The 16,575-nt window shown below is 50.9% G+C and overlaps 1 protein-coding gene across 1 annotated transcript in view; it reads right to left on the bottom strand.

Annotated features, from left to right (window-relative positions):
• The window catches only part of Cpa4 (carboxypeptidase A4), a 22,823-nt gene extending 8,582 nt beyond the window's left edge, over positions 1–14,241 (bottom strand). Inside the window, exons 1-8 of the mRNA XM_055608130.1 lie at positions 14,064–14,241; positions 8,838–8,919; positions 8,343–8,477; positions 6,688–6,783; positions 4,102–4,203; positions 2,860–2,964; positions 2,186–2,296; positions 833–923 (exon numbers count right to left, since the gene is read on the bottom strand). Coding sequence (XP_055464105.1) covers positions 833–923; positions 2,186–2,296; positions 2,860–2,964; positions 4,102–4,203; positions 6,688–6,783; positions 8,343–8,477; positions 8,838–8,919; positions 14,064–14,131 — 790 coding nt within the window. The 5' untranslated portion in view covers positions 14,132–14,241. The remainder of the gene's footprint in view (positions 1–832; positions 924–2,185; positions 2,297–2,859; positions 2,965–4,101; positions 4,204–6,687; positions 6,784–8,342; positions 8,478–8,837; positions 8,920–14,063) is intronic.
• Positions 14,242–16,575: the final 2,334 nt, after the last annotated feature.

Below are 16,575 nucleotides of genomic sequence, written 5' to 3'. Positions count from 1 at the left end.
GTGTGTGTGTGTGAGCACGTGTGTGTGTGTGTGTGTGTGTGTGTGTGTGTCAACGGGAAAGAACTGCTATAGATTTAAAACTGGAAGGTGTTTATTTTTATCACCCTTGAAGTCTTAAGCTTCTATCTGAGCTTCAAAAGCAAACATCCATTCAACAGACGAAAGAACGGAGACTCTGGTTGGTCCTTTGTGGGTGCCTGTTGGACAGCGGAGCTCAGAGCCCGGGTCCCCCTCTCCCTCGCCCCCCATGAGTGCTAGCTCCGAATCACACTAAGAGAACGCAGTGCCGGAATTTAGGTTTTGCCATAGGCTCTTGCCTGTCAGGTAGCAGTGCTACCTGTCTTTTTGACTTGCCACTGGGGACCCTTCTCCCAGCTACAGCTTGACCAGGCAGAGCTGGAATGGCCAAGGAGGGGCCTTGCATGGATGCTTCTAAGATGGGAGTGACTTTTTAACTGTATCTTATTGTAGGTTCTGAGAGGACAGCTCGCCGGTGGAGTGCTTGCCGAGAATGCACGAGGCCTCACCACACTAAATAAACCAAATAGTAACTATTCTAAATTAACATAATCACAATTACAATGCGAAGACCATTGTCTCACTGCTTCCTCAGGAGGATGGAGATTACTGACTCATTCCCTTTCAAAGCTACAATTCGTCTTAAAAACAAAACAGAACACGTAGACATAGAGAGCCTGAGGCATGTCTCTGAGTCCTTCTGTGACTGGAAAAACAACACCAGGAGGGAAACTGGTTCCCTGTGCCACCCACCTGCCAGGCATAGACAGGTTTCTCCGTTGCTGGTGGGATTTGAAACCATCACCCCACCTACCTGCAAAACTTGCATTCCAGTTTCTGTTTGGATCGGCACCAATGCAGCGGCTTCCTGGGTTTCGGGACCGTGTCTTTCTCCACAGTCGGTTCTGGAAAAGCCACCAGCCACCCAAGGGTGCATCAAGACATGTCGAAGGGTGTCCCTGGGAGCTGAGACCACAATAGGGGGACCTGACGGGGGGCTGCATCTAGACTCCAGTGTCACTGCCTAGGCAGTCTGCTTTTAACTCCCACAGAGAGCTGGTGTATACTTCTGGCTTTAAAGGGGGATTCTGAGCCAGGCACACACCTTTAATTGCAGCACTGGAGAGGCAGAGGCAGGCAGATCTCTGTGTGTTTGAAGCCAACCTGCTCTACATAGTTCCAAGCCAGTAGTCAGGAAGATATGTCAAAAGAAAAGAAAGAGAAGAAGGAAGGAATAAAGAAAGAACAAAAGAAAGGAGAAAGGAAGGAAGGAAGGAAGGAAGGAAGGAAGGAAGGAAGGAAGGAAGGAAGGAAGGAAGGACAGTGACTCCCCCAAGTGCCCTGACGAGAACTTCCTATACAAGGACCAAGCCGACGCCATCTGAATGCCCTGAATGATTACTCAGAAGTCGAAGCAATAGCCTCCCAAGTTCACCATGCCACAAACTCGTAGGCTGCCTCTCGTGGCCTAAGACAGCCACCTGAATTCAGTCATGCTCTCAGCCAGGGGCTACGGGAACAAATTAAATCACACAACAAAGAAGCCGCCCGCCAGACACCGAATGTGAGCCATTATACAGGCGTGGTTTCTCCAACAAATGGCTGACACTTTGAAAGGATGTGTTTGGGGTGCTGCTGAAGGAAAGGTGACCGCAGAGACAGCCACAGGTGCGGCGCACAGGCCTCACTGGAGCCCGGCTTGGACAAATCGACTCCTGAGAGACGGCTTTAAAATAATGGCGGTGCTAGAGGATATTAAAGACCTTCCATTCATTTTTCAGGGGTGACAGTGGTGCGGCGGCTTTGGTTTATTGCTATCATCATCAGCTGGAGACACACACTAAGGTCGTTGTAGATGAAATAACATGATGTCTGGGGTTTGCTCTAAAATATGCCAAGAAAATAAATTGTGGAGGAGAGAAAAAGATGAACAGAAGATAGGCAAAGTGTTGAAAATTGTTCAAGACCCACAAAAGAGAGGTCCTTAGACAATTCTCTCTAAAAATAATAATATATCCCTGGTGATTCTCAGCTCGGGATGACTAGAAAAGAAAACTCCTGAGGGCCATCAGCACGCATGCTGGTGGAAATGGTCTCCAAGGGCACTAGCAAAGTACAAATCCACCTGGGGAGTTCAGGCCAGGCCCTGGCCATTTTAATTACTCACTTGGGTTTGTGTGTACACATATCCATCAGGATTGGCCACCGGCAGCAAGAAAATGTCCACTTTCTTCAAGATGGAGGTGACAGCTGGGTCCTTTTGGTAGCTGGTCACAATCTAAGCAGAGACAAGCCTGTCAGGGCAGCTGAGGTTCGCAGTCGAGCCAGGTGTCTTCCTGAGATGCCCAGCAGGCCCTAAGATGGCCCCCCTCTCTCGAGCCTCCCTGAAGCCCCACAGGCTCCCTGAAAAACCCTCTGAGCCCTCAGAGCCTGCATGACCGTGACCATATCAAGTGCCAGAGGTGCAGCGAGGGGTGTGGCTCTGTTCACACCTTCCCCACACACACATCACCCTTCCCTCCCAGCACCGGCTCAAAGCCGTTTCCTGAAGTGCTGGAGGCAGTCTGAGAACCCAGAAGGCTTGGAAGGGGATGGCGGCAGAGAGGGGATGAGCCTGGCGCTGAGGCGCGGTTCCCTCTGCAGGGCCCGCAGTGAATCAGTATGTCAGCCTGCTCACCGTCACCTAACCACACGGTGACCTTCCCCTGTCCACTTCTCCCGGCCCACCACGCCTGTGCCAGGCACCTCCTGAATCTCCTCCCTTGGGCCCAGCTCCGTGAAGGCCGCAGAGGTCCCCACCCAGGCCCACCAGAATCCTTGACTAATTCCGGGCGACATGACCTTCCTCGCCGTCCAGATGGCAGTGGCCTGTGAGATCCACTCACGGGAATGGATGCCTGCATTCAGCCAAATGGCTGGCCGCTTCTTGCCGGCTCCCGTGCTGAACTGCAGAGGGGAAGAGAGGCCAGAAAATGACCTGCCAGCCGCGTCTCCTCACCTCTCCTCCCAGCCTGCTCCTTTTCATTTAATTCATTTAAGATAATTCAGGGACCAAATGTTCCTGAGGGCACCATCTATTTATCGGCTTCTCCGTGACCAGGGAGCTTAATTGGTTGGCTGAAGCCCTGGGCAGCCCAAACTTCTCCAGCGTTGGGAGTAAATGGAAAGGAGAAACAATTGGGGTTGTGGGTCAGAATGCTCACATGATTAGAAATACTAGTGTGTCTCTTCAAAGATCTCAAACGGTTTCCCAACAGAGAGGGATGTGAGGGTGGAAGAACCAGCCGGCTCTGCTCACGGAATCAGTGAACTGGGCTTTAAATTACGAAGGAGAGGCCTTCGCTAAGCTCTCTGTGACCTCTGCCTCCTGCCTTCACCACAGCGCTGGGCTCTATGGGAAGCCAGCATCTCTATCAGATGGGCAAATAAGCTAAACGTAATTACTTTAAAGGAACCAGCTCAGCGGCGAGTCTCCCCCAGCCCCCGGCAGTTATCTGTTATAAACCTGGCTTCCGCAAAGCTAAGGGTTCGGCAGATTCTCAGCGCTACTGGCTGTTCCATGGTTTTTATGCCCAAATTCCTTTCTGTGTGTTCAGCTGCATTACTTCTGTAATTTATGCCATTGCTGTAGCTCTCTACCTCCTTTGCCAATGCAGAGCTGAATCTGTTAGAAATATCTGGAAATTGGGCTCCATGAGGTCAACAACCCAAGGCTGGCCTTAAAATTACATCTGCCTTAATGCAAGCATTCCAGACTCTTCTCCAGACTCTGCTAGGTGACAGCGAAGGCAGACTGGAGTCTCCGACAGTCTTGAGGAATACTAGCAGCCTCTCCTGTGACCCCTTCAGCCAGAACCTAGAATGGAATAAGCTCTTTCTAACAGCACTACAGTAGATAAAAGCAGGGCATTCCATCAGATCAAAGTATCTGCCTAAGCAAAGATGAATCGAAGCTAGCATCTCTTCCTCAGAACTGAGGGGTCTAAGAAGCTGCCTTTGTCAGCAGAACAAGGCCTGAGTCCTGAGAAATCAGACCCAGAAACTTCTGTCCACTCAGGAGCCTTGGAAGGGCCGTGGCCTCACCTTCAGAACATACATGGGCCGCTTCTCAAATGTCTCTCCGATCTTCACTCTGCTTGCCAGGTCAGGGAAATCGGTGGCAATACTGTCCATCTCATGGTAAATCTGAAGTATAGAAAAGTGAACCAACAACACTTAAAAAACTTTTTTTTTAATTTTTTGAGATAGGGTTTTCCTATATAGTGTACACAGGTCTTGAGCCTGGAGTTTTCCAACATCACTCTTCCAAAAGCTAGGATAATAGGCATGTCTGCTGTACCCAACCCAACAATGTTTTAGAATTCTAGTATGGGTTGGGTGTGAATTTTATCTTGCCAAGGTTAAGTTTCTTCTGAAACCCTGGTCGTGAGCTTGGCCACAGTATCACATGGGATAGTCATTACAAGGGACCCTGGACAGCTCCACTTGCAGTTTTCTGGAGGACAACACATTTCCAATTGTGTGCAAAATTACAGTCCAGTCAAGTAAAGCAGAGAGATTAAACAAATAGTGCTCCAAAGTGTAATTCTTTGGTTTGCTTTGGGGCTTGGGTTTGTGGTTTTCAAGACAGGGTCCCTCTGTGTAGCCTTGCCTATCCTGGAACTCGCTCTGTAGACTAGGCTGGCCTTGAATTCAGAGATCTACCTGCCTCTGCCTCCCAAGTACCGGCTCTAAAGTTGTGTGCCACCATTGCCTGATATCTTTGCATTATTCTGGACTGTATTGTCAGAATAAACCCACTCACCAAGCCTCTGGACAGCCAGGTTTGCCAAATTGTTCTCCACCAGCAAAACAAAACAAAACAGCATTCACAGTGTGTGTGTGTGTGTGTGTGTGTGTGTGTGTGTGTGTGTGTCTGTCTGTACAGATAATAGGTTATGTATAATATAAAATAAGGAAGAAAGCCAAATGTGGTGGTGAATGCCTATAATCTCAGCGCTTGGGAGGCAGAGGCAAGAGGATCTCTGTGAGTTCAAGGCCAGCCTGGTCTACAAAGTGAGTCCAGGACAGCCAAGGCTACACAGAGAACCCCTGTCTCAAAAAACAAAGCAACAAACAGAAACACCAGGCTGGGGCTGTGGAGATGACTCGGCAAATGAACGCACTTGCTGCCAAGCCTGACAGCATGAGTCTGAGTTTGCTTCCTTGCACCCATATGGTGGAAGAAGAGACGTGATTGCCCTCTTGCCCTCCACATTATCACCAGCGGCACACGCATACCTGCACACAGAGAGACGACAGGCAGACAGAGAGGACAGTTATTTCTAAAAATCTCCAACCTGTGCCCAGATGTGGGGTGCAAATTCACATGCCAACCACCACCACACTGAGGACCTGAAACCAGACGCCCTGGCACAAACAAATGTTGAATTCCCACTGAAGATGCAGAAAAGCTTGAGTGTTCAGAGATTGGAGCTATTCAAAGCCGGTTTTAGGAAGAACTCCAAATGAGTAGCCAGGAGACAGACGGCACAGCAGCATGCCTCTGGGGGCAAGAGCTAGCTACAGACCCCTCTGCAAGGAGCACCCAAGTCAGTGAGAACAGAAGCAAGCAGAGAGTGAGCACATAGCTGGCAGGGTAAGTGGATGGCCTCTCTTGGTCCCTGGGTGACGCTTGTAACTGGTTACCTGGGGGGGCGGGGAGGCAGTGGACATTAATGAGGCTAATGTTCTGGGCTTGGTCCCCGTGTGGGCCCTTAGCTCTGCTCTCGTCCACGGCCTCCTAACTTTCTGCAGCTGTTTGGCAGATGTGTGTCACTGGTCACAAGAGGGATCAAGGAGCAGTGTGGTTGGAGGTATACACAATAATCAAAGCTACTGACAGTCATGGGAACGAAGGGGAAGACTTGGCAGCCTCTGGTTCCCTCCTCCACAAGAAAAACAACTTGATGTACGCGCCTCATGAAAAGCTTGCCAGGAAACCAGTGTTTGCCCGTGAAGTACAGCGTGTATTAAGGTAGAGGAGGGAGATGGCAATTTAGATTTGGGAGGGGCCCAAGCTTGGAGAGTGTGCAAGCTAACAAGAACGCTTAGGACACACGAGACTGCACTACAGGGCTGCCGGGACGCTCTGTGGTCCCTTTTGATTTCTCAAGTTCCAGGATCGGATGAAATTATTCAGCTCCAAGCTTTTCGTTTGAAAGTTTGGCTTACTTTGAAAGCCATCTATATAAAGTGGTTTCTAACTACACATAGCACCAAATTGCATTGTGGAACAAATCCACGTTATAAGGAGTCATGATAGATGAGTGGAAATATTTGGTTAACCTTGGAAATAACGGCTTGTCTGCTTGCTGGGAGTAAATGGCATCTTAGTCTAGAGAGTCCGGTGGGGAAGAAGGTTGAATTACAAGGACTGGAAGTGCTGCCTTTACATCAGGGTTTTCTTGCAAAGGCCCCTAAGAAAGGTTTCTGCCCAGGGTTCTGCAGCTGTGTTTCCCAGGCACTTGGGTGCTGGTGGGAGTTGAATAACTAATGGGAAAGGAATTAAAGTGTGCACGTTTCAGCCCCTCAGTGAAGTGATACCATGCTGAAGTCAGATGTCAGGAGAGAGGTTCCAAAACCCAGGAAGCAGAAAACGTTGGCCTTAGCTCGGCCTGGAACACTTACGGCCTCTAGGGAGTGGTAGGAGCCGTAGTTGAAGTCACCGCTCCGCTCTCGCCCTTCACTGTGCTGCATTTCTTCGTCTTCGTTGTCTAAAAGAGCCTAAAACACACAGCAACATGGTGAAGGAATCCCTGGAGAAGCAGGCTCATCTGGGGAGGTGGGCTGGCCAAGATGGCGGCACCCTCAGAGGAACAAGCAAGACAGACGCTCAAGGTCTATGGGGCCAGATCGCGTAAATTACACAAGCAAAGATCACAGATCAAGATCACAGATCAAGTAAGTTCATGCTGCTGCACCTAGCCTGTCCTTAACCTTAACTACTTGACATCCTAAATGCTACTAATTTCCAAGGGCTTTACATTAGTTCTGTGGGGCAGAACAAGGGAATTATCTGTACTCCTTTTTGCTTAAGGTTTTGGTTTGGTTTGGTTTTTTGAGACAGGGTTTCTCTGTGTAGCCCTGGCTGTCCTGGACTCACTTTGTAGACCAGGCTGGCCTCGCACTCACAGAGATCTGCCTGCCTCTGCCTCCCTGAGCACTGGGATTTAAAGGCGTGTGCCACCATGCCTGGCTTCTGCTTAACTTCTTTATTCTCTAACATTTTTGGTTCTATTGAAACTTTTCAGCACATAAAATCAGCTCAGTGTTCTTACCCAGGAGAAGAGCTATCTATAATCATGTGTTTTGACCATCACAGCAGTATGACACAGCTAAAAATAATAATAAGCTATCCTGGCTTGCATAGAAAAAAAAAAAAAAAAGAGGAGGCTCATATTTTTTTCCATATACCTATAAAACTTTACTTTTTAATATCTGATTTATATTATTACGTTCAAAACCCTTGCTCCCTGGAAGGAACATATGCACAATTCGGTTTTTCTATAGCATGAAATCTCTAGACATCAGCTTGCATCTGGTCTGCAATGCCTCAGAAACACACAGCTTGGAAAACCATTGGGAAACAAAGACATTCTTAGAAGCACTCATACTTTGAAGGTTCCTGGCAGATGTCTGTGACATGTGAGGATGATTAATAAGCTCACAGCTGCTCACACCATCAGGAAAATCTTGGGCCAAATCATCAATTAGTCCATTACCCACCTCGGTGAAGGAGAATGTGGGCCAGAGACCCCATCCTGCTGTTCAGGACAGGTTGTGGGGCTGGATGGCAATGTTCCCTGAGAGCACTGAGCTGCTGGTGACATTCCCTCTTTCTAAAAAGACACCTCTTCCAGCTGGTCCCCGCGCACTTTTGCCTTCTAACATCAAGCACAAGGTAAAGGCACGAATGATCACCCACTGAGCACCTATGAGGTGCCAGCCACCATTAGAGCCACTGTTAGCTAATGGAAGCATTGTCTCAGAAAATGGTCAAAGTAGGAGTCATTACCACCGTTTTAGCAACCATGACATGGAGGCTCCTGGGAGCAAACGCATGACCAAGGAGAGTGGTGGCTCGCGGTGGAGGCCTTGCCGAAGCCCTGCGTACCTGCCTATCTCCAGAGCACACTCTTCCTGAGACAGGCTATTACATTCTGCTTGCGTCTGTCCCACCTCGGGGTGAAAAAGATGACACCAGACATCCTAAATCTCCCAGGTCCAGTCTGGTTAGTAGCTCCGTCTTGGGAAAGACCAGAAAGAGTGCCTGGCCTACCCACCTGTAGGTCCTCAATTGTCACTGAGTAGTCTAAGCCCTGTGACTTCAGGAAGGACTTGACGGGCAGCAGGCTGACAGAGGGCACTAGAATATCCACGGGCCGGTCGACAGTGGAAGGAGATCTCCAGACATTGAGCTGAGGAGAAAAGAGGTGGCATGAGGTGAGAAGACGGTTCGGGTGGGAGCCGCTGTCCAAAGCCGGGTGCTCCTGGAGGCCTGCACAAGGACGCCCACTTCACAGCCGTTTCTGGTCAGGCCTGCCCCAGCAGTCCGTGCCCGGCAAGGCCCGAGAACCAGCGAGAAGCTGTCAGGCCCCCAGCTGGTGAAGCCGCGAAACCACAACCCCGGGCCTTCTCCCTGCATTCCCTCGAGCTCGTGTGGCCGGCACACGAACTCATGCCCCATTACGAACAGAAAACTTGCAGGGATAAAAACAAGCACAATGCCCTCTTCCCCCTCAGACTCAGGACACTGCACGGGACAGAGAGACACGTACCTTAAAGTGCTCCGAATTCACTAGCTGAGTCAGTTTTCTGATCTCGTCTCCATTTCTGACATTAATCCTAAAAACTTGGTCTCTGGGGAAGGAGAGGTGGAGGGAGAAGATGATGGTGAGCTTTCAGCTGGCAAGGAGACCCCGAAGCCACCCTCCCAGACAGAGCTGGGCTGGGTGGCAGGAAACGGTCTAGTCTTTGGTTATAATGTATAGCCATTAAAAACAAGACTATGTGGCAAAGATGAAAAAGTGCTCATGTGTAGCTTTGGGGGATATTAAGTGGAAGAGCAGGACACAGAACTGTACGTATGCCATGACTACCAGTATGGAAAAAGCAGATGGGCTGGAAGCAAAACAGACAACGGAAATAAAGCGAGTGCTGCCAGCGCTCGTTCGGGCCGTGGGATTATGGATGGCTTTACTTTTCCCCTGTTGTCTCTGTCTTCTGTAGTGCGGTCATATTACTTTATAATGAAAAACATATATATTTTTACAGGAAGGAATGTCCCTGGGTTAGGCTCCAGGCTAACTCAAGACATAAAGAAACACTTCTTCACTGTCAAAGGCAAGGGCTGAATGAAGTCCTCACGGAACTTCACGCTGGGAAGAGCTGGGAAGCTCTGGGAAGGCCAGGGGGAGTGCTAACTGCCCCGCACCCCCAGTGCCACGTGTGCGCGGCAATGAAATGAACAGGGACTGGTGGAGTGAGGCTCGAGGCTGCCCGCCAGGACCCAGCAGAAGAGGCCCAGTGGCTGCCCCCCTCCCTAATGCATCCCTCGGTTTCTGCAGCACTGGCAGGGAAAGAGGCCCCGAGCCCCGTGTGAGTGGGAGAAGGCCAGGTCTGAAAAGCCTTCTTTGAGCTCTGTCTCCCTCAGAGAGCCAGCAGAGCCATTAGGCGTTGCTAGGTGACAGCCCAAATGAATCTGCACTCTGTGGCATGCGTCATCCCTTTGACATGAGTGAATGCCGGAGGAGCTGTGGAGTGGGATGTGGGCTGAAGGACCTGTTGACACACTAAATGGCTCTGTCACAGGGAGCTAAATGTGAGGCTCACGAGGAGGCCCCTCTCCGAAAAACCGGTTCAATCTGGATGGACTGTCAGAGTTACACTTGGTTCTGGAAAGTTCTCAGAAGGCCAGGCCCGAAAAGACCAGGCCCGCTGGAGAGCTGTTCTCAAGTGGCTGGGCTGCACGAGGAGCCAGTGCCCACGGCTCACACCCTTTCACACTAGCCCTCTCACCTCCGTTCCTCCAGGCAAGCAGCTCACAGCTTCCCATGAAGGCTGCAGAGGACCCAAGAGAAGGCCTGGTTTGGCATGTCTCCACTGAACCTGCTACGGTCTAGGTGTGGCTTGAACGAGCCCTAAGGGTTCAGGTCCTAGAAGTCTGGCCTCCAGTTGGAAGGCAGCATCAGAGGCAGCCGGCTGGGGCAGGGCCCCTGGAAGTGGGCTTTGTAGTCTTATAGTTTTACAGTTCCTATGAAAGCAGATTTAAAAGACTGGGCATGGCACTCGAGTCTCTCTGGCATCCTGTCCTGATCCCCCTTCTCACACATGCTTCGTCCACAAGGCCATACACCGAAGCCCTCACCAAGGGCAAAACAGACAGGGCTACTCAACCTTGGACCGTCAGCTTCCAAAGCTGTGAGTGAGATAAATCGCTTTTTCTTCTTTGTGTGTTAGCTAGTGTGGTGGTTGATGATTATGAACCTGACAGGACTTAACATTACCTAGGAGACAAGCCTCTAGACCCAGCTGTGAGCAGCTGTGTGGCTTAGCGGGGCCAACCTAACGGAGGGGGCTGCACTCCGGGGCTTGGGGTCTGGAGTGAATAAACACCAGAATGTCACTGAGCACAACTACTCCTCGCTCCCTTCTGTGGGTCAACCCCACCAGCTGCCTCAAGCCCCTTCCGCCATGACTCTCCACTGAAACAGACTCCATCCTCAAACTACGAGCCGAGATAAGCCCTTTCTCCCTTAACGTGCTTATATCAGAGCATTTTACCACAGCGACAGAAAAAAGGAACGTCCCAACTCCAAGCATTTTGTTATAACGACAGAAGATTGACTAATACACAACCCATGGGGCACACAGAGAGTTGGATCACAGCCCGGGAAGAGCGAGTGTCCGACTACCATCTCTCTGTCATAGACAGCCTTGAAGACAGTTTGGTGGAGGGCAAAGCCTTTTGACTGAAGACAAAGGCCGACAAACCCATGCTCTGCAGCCACTTGTCCCTAACACTCCGGGAAAGAGGGGCCTGCGAGGCAGTTTGGCAGTTAAGAGCATACACGGCACTTAGAAAGGACCCAAGTCAGGCCCTCAGCACCCACGCTAGGCAGCTCACAACCGCCTGTAACTCCAGTTCCAGAGAGACAATGTCTCCGGCCTCCTTGGGCGCCTGGATTCATGTGCACATACACACAAATTAAAAATATTAAAAACAAATTATTTTTTCAATGAGCACGCTAGGAAGGATCAACATCTTGGGCGAAAATAATTGGGCCTTTGCAAAATAACCCTGGCTAGAGCAGTCAGGGAGAGCAAGAGGGGATGGAGAAGGGGGCGGAAGGAAAGGAGGCAGACAAAGAGTCTGGAGATGAAGACGTGACGACACAGTCCCCACGCTATAAACTGTGTGCCGTTCCCTTCTCCAGCGTGGTGACATCACCACAGAACCTGAGCATTCCCGAGCAAGTCCATGACGACAGAACACAGTGACGTTACTGGTCCCTGGAAGGGATTAAGTTCACAGTCCATTCTGTCACGTTCTAAGCAGCCAAGGTTAAAGACACAAACATCTGTCTGTCATGGGCAAGAAGAGGCCAGGCAGAAGGTGTAGGGTGGAGACCCCCGCCCCCGCACGCCTGAAATGTCGTGTTTGTTCTGTGCTGGCGCCTTTGGGTGCCTTCCCTGAGGTGCTCCCTCGGCCCCAGTCCTCACCTGCCTGTCAGGCTCCTACCTGAGCTTCAAGCCCGTCACTCACGAGGCGTTCCCTAACCAAAGCTAGATACGATAGCGCTAAAACTTGGCAATGGTGGAGAAGGGTCTGCACTAAATACCCTTATAAATATCAATGCAGTGGCACCTAAGAGCAGCGCGGGCGGCGGGCCGAGGACCGGTCGCCTTCTTCCTGCCTGCACTGACCTTATCTCTACTGGAACACTCATTCTCCACCCCATGCCCCTGCAGAAGGCTGAGCAGGCCCGTCTGCACCAGCTGGAATTCCGCTCAAAGACGTTGACCTTGAGCTCCTTCTGGAAACAGGAGATCAGCCGGGGCGAGGGGTGCTGTCCGCCCCTCCTGCTCCGGATGGTTGTTTCGAAGCTCCTCTAGCTCTCTTCAATTCCCGGCTCACCAAGATGCCTTTAGCACCTGACTGATGACTGCCCACTCACCCTCAGAGCACACACTCGAAACCTGCTCCGACAGCCAGGTTTCCAGCCCTCCTCTGCCAGGCAGGGAGCCAAGTGCTCGGTTCTCTCTCTCACTGACATTCCTGCCTAGGCTCAGCAGGGAGGACGGAGAGCATTAAGGGACAGCTCAAGGAAGCTGGGCTGCCTGCCAACTACCTCTGACACTTCCCCAGCTCTGCAACTGCTTCCTGTTCTCTGCCGGCCCAGCGCCTGGCCACTGCCTCAGCCTTGAGACATCTGGAGATGGACAGATGACACCAACAGAGAGTTGGTGGCTCTGGGGGAGGTGGTAGCGCTGCTGGGAGCTAGGAGAACCAATTACAAAGGCAGGAGGCAGAGTGGCGGGAGAGATCAGCATCTGTGTCTGTTAGCCAGCCTGGCTCCCCGGCCACTCAGACGCCACCCAGCCTGGCTCCCCGGCCACTCAGATGCCACCCAGCACATTCTTTGAACTGGTGACCAGGACGTGCCAGTGGGTCCCAGCAAAAAGATTCTTCTCCCTTTCCTGAGGTGCCCACTGTGAAGTAAGAACGGACTTGGAGATGACACGGCACTATTGATTAAAACCATCGAAACCAGCCCTTCGTCTGCACAGCTCCCATAGTGTATTCCCCGGGGCCCAGCCCCACCGTCCCAGAGAAGGTAACCCTGTATCACAGGAAAGGCCTGTATGCAGAGAAGCAGAGGTTTTTCAGCCGCACGCATAGCTGCAGTGGGCCCTGGCAGCTCCAGGCGTCAGCCTGCACGGCAGCGAGGTATTATGACCCTCCACCGCTGAGCTGCCGCGGAAAAATCTTCCTCCCTGGCCACCTGCTACGCCAACCCCTCCCAGCTATTTGGCAGCGGAGACAGGTATGAAACATCATCCCCATAAAAATTACTCAATCTCATGTAAGTAATTGCTTCAATAAACAACCCTGGAGTCCCTTTAGCCAGACAACACAATAGAGAATAAACTCGAATCCGCAGGTAGACCGGTGAGATAGAGGATTCCATTTGATTGACTTGTGCTACAAAAAAGGAATATGAGCTTTGCACTCAGCGGTCCTGCCTCCAGCTAGCTCTGGGCAGGTTCCTTAACCCTTATAAGGCTTTTTCACGTTGAAACTGAGGAAAATCATGCCTCGCCTGGCGGGGCTGTTACACCATCGGCAAGACAAGGCAAACAAAAGCTCTTTGCAAAAGGCAAAACGTTGTGCAGTGATTACTCTAGTGAGGTCTTCTACCGTGGTGGCAAAGCATCTCTCTCACGTCCCGGCCTCTCCCACTTCCTGTCCTTCGCCCACTCCACAGCGTTCTGCTCGGAGCAGTGGCGCCTGCGCACACTCAGGCAGGGCCCCGGGGTGCACTTCCATAGCTGCGGCTAGGCAAGGGCTATTGGGCCTCCTTCCTCCAAAAGCCTGGGAGAAAGCACCAGCTATCCCCAGGCTTCACCGCTGACAGAGACTCTCTGTCCCCAGACCCTGGGAGCCAGCTTTTCCCTCCAAGCCTGGCAGAAACTGACAACAGCTTTCTGACCATTCTTCGCAATGAATGGGATGGGAAATACCTGGAGCCGACCTTAGGAAGAAGAAGGAAAGAGCAGGAGGCTAAGGAGCCAGGAAGTTTCTGTGGAGACCTCTAGCTTTTATTTGACGGATCAAACTGGGTTTGCGAGAGAAGTGGCCGGTCCAGGGTGGCACTGGAGCAGAGGAGACGGAGAAGGCCAGCCCTGACCCCAAGCCCCACCACCAAAAGTACAATCACTCCATCTGGCTCCCAGGTTGCTAAATAACTAAATAATGACAATAAAATTCAAAAGGAACTCACCCAAAGAATTTGTCTCGGCCGCAGATGCCTGACCCAAGAAGGGCCCCACAGAACAGCAGCCACCTCATGTCTCAAGGGCGCCAGTCACACAGGCACTGAGTCAAGCCATATTTATAAGGGGCCCGAGGCAGACTCACATCCTCAGAAATGCTAATATGGTTCTCAGCAGCCTTCCCCAGCCAAGCCTCTTCCATTCCTTTCTAGTGATGAAGGCCCAACCCCTCCACTTGCAGGGCAGGAACTCGCTCCACAGGCCGGGAACGTCTTACCCAGGGTGCCACATTGCTCATCACTTGGCATCTACATGGCGTTTTTTGAGTAAATGGAAAGATCCCACATTGCTGGATGGAATTCAGGCTGATAGGAGAGGCCAGACTGTGAACCGGGGATGAAGTTACCTCCGGAGTAATAGAGCCTTTTTTGAAAGTGAAGACTATCAAGCGACCTTGAGCCAACTCCAAGGCCACACACGTCAGAAGCCTGTCCAGAGAATTCAGCAGAGCAGATCATAAAGGGGAGAGTTTACGGCCTCCTTTAGGGGTCGAAGGCCTCATTCTTAGGATTCCATGAAGAAAAGAGAAGTTTGTGTGGTGAGGGTTTAGGGGAACGTGCTATTCTGAATAAATTACCTTTTCCCTGGAGTCTGAATGACAGACAGGCCTACTGATATTTGGGTTGTATTTGTTCTTTATTGCTTATTTATGTGGATATTTGTGTACCTGTGTGAGTTGCCACACACCTCGAGCATGCAGCTACCTTTGAAAGTCAGAACTGAGCATCAGGTCCCACAGTCCCCAAAAGCTGGAGCTACTGGCAGCTCTGGGCTGCCATGTGGTCCAGGAAGTCAGACCTAGGGCCTCTGCAGCAGCTTGCAGCCTTGATCTCTCAGCCATCTTTGCAGTCCCTCGTTTCCTACATGAGCTCACTTTGTATCGCTGGTTAGTGTGAGTTCAGTCTTCCTGCTTCAACCCCCTGGGGCTGGGATGACAGGCCCCAGACTCGAAGCCAAGCGCTTGGCTTTTCTTTTCTTAACTTTTTTATTTCTTGCCTCTTTCCTTTTTTCTTTTTCTTTCTTTCTTTCTTTCTTTCTTTCTTTCTTTCTTTCTTTCTTTCTTTCTTTCTTTCTTTCTTTCTTTCTTGAAGTAGTACTGGCTATTCTGGGACTTACTTTGTACACTAGGCTGGTCTCAAGCTCAGAGACCCTCCCGCCTCTCCCTCTCAATTGCTGGGACTAAAGGTGTGCGCCATCATGCCCCTACTCAAGCCTGGCTCTGATAAAACTAATAAGCCTTTCTGAGGTTTTGCTACGCTCTGAGTCTGGAGTCAGGAGAGTAAGCGGAAGCTGCTCATGACAGCCACGGTTTATTTTCAGGCATATGGCTTTGTCCCAGGAACCCCAAGTCACCCTCTCCCAGGGTCCCCATGGGCTCATTCTTTCCACACCTGCTGAAGCAAGGATCGTGGCTAGAAGCACTGAAATGTACCCTGACCCTTGCTAACACAGTAAGAAAGGCTTCCCCAGAGACAGCCACCCCGAGACCAGGACTGTAGCAGGAAGAGGGGCTAGTTTAGCTCCCAGACAGCCGGATGAGGGATCAGGACCTGGGAAGTGCTAAGAGGAAGCAGCTGTCCTAGCAGGACTCTTGCTAGCAGGTCAAGGGCTCACCATCACCAACAATGAGGGATGAGGAAATTAATCACACCTTGGTAGATGGGGGTGCTATGACTTGCCATGTCTTCGCTAATACTGGTTCTGGCAGGGCACTGAGTCCCAAGAGGCAGCCTCCTTCAGATGTGGCAGAACTGGGGTCTCTGGCATTTCTTCCTGTCTCGGAGCTCTGGGTCTTCCCAACACTTAAACTGGACCTACACCTGCTCTATCCACCAGAGGCGGGGCTCTGGTTCACACCAAGGTCAACCTCATCCCTGATATTAACAGTAAGAAAAACACAGTCTGCAACCAGCTAGAAGCGTGATAGAAAGAAGCACTCAGAATGCTAGATGCCGAAACCCATTTTCCACTCTATCCCAGGGAACAAAGGAACACTATCTATAAATAAACAAACAAATATATAATCTAAATCACTAATTGAAGTGAATGTCTAAAGAGAATCTGTATGCAAGTGGAGAGACACACTCTGCAGGACAAGAGGCAGCAAGACCAAAGGCTGCATAGCAATGTAAAGGCAATGTCGGAGGAAGACCCTGAAGCCCATCGCTAACTCTGAAATGCTGCACTGTCCAGATCAAGGGCCACGCTGGGCATGGCGGGCCATGCCTCACATCCCAGCATTGGACATACTGAGACAGGAGGATCACCTGGGCTAGTTAATGAGACCCTAGCTCAGAGGGGCGGGGGGAGAGGGATGGACAAAGGAAGGCAGGGAGGGAGAGGATTAAGACTCACTACAAAATTAATAAACCTTGGAAATATTATGCTATGTGAAATCAGACCCACACAGAATGATGAATGCTATGGGATTTTGGCCCTATGATGGACCTGGCACAGCAA

The sequence above is a fragment of the Psammomys obesus genome, unplaced genomic scaffold, assembly GCF_907164565.1.
Source record: "Psammomys obesus unplaced genomic scaffold, mPsaObe1.curated_primary_1811, whole genome shotgun sequence".
NCBI lineage: Eukaryota > Metazoa > Chordata > Mammalia > Rodentia > Muridae > Psammomys > Psammomys obesus.
The sequence above is the reverse complement of the archived record's forward strand: the minus strand, read 5'-3'. Positions and strand labels throughout refer to the sequence as shown.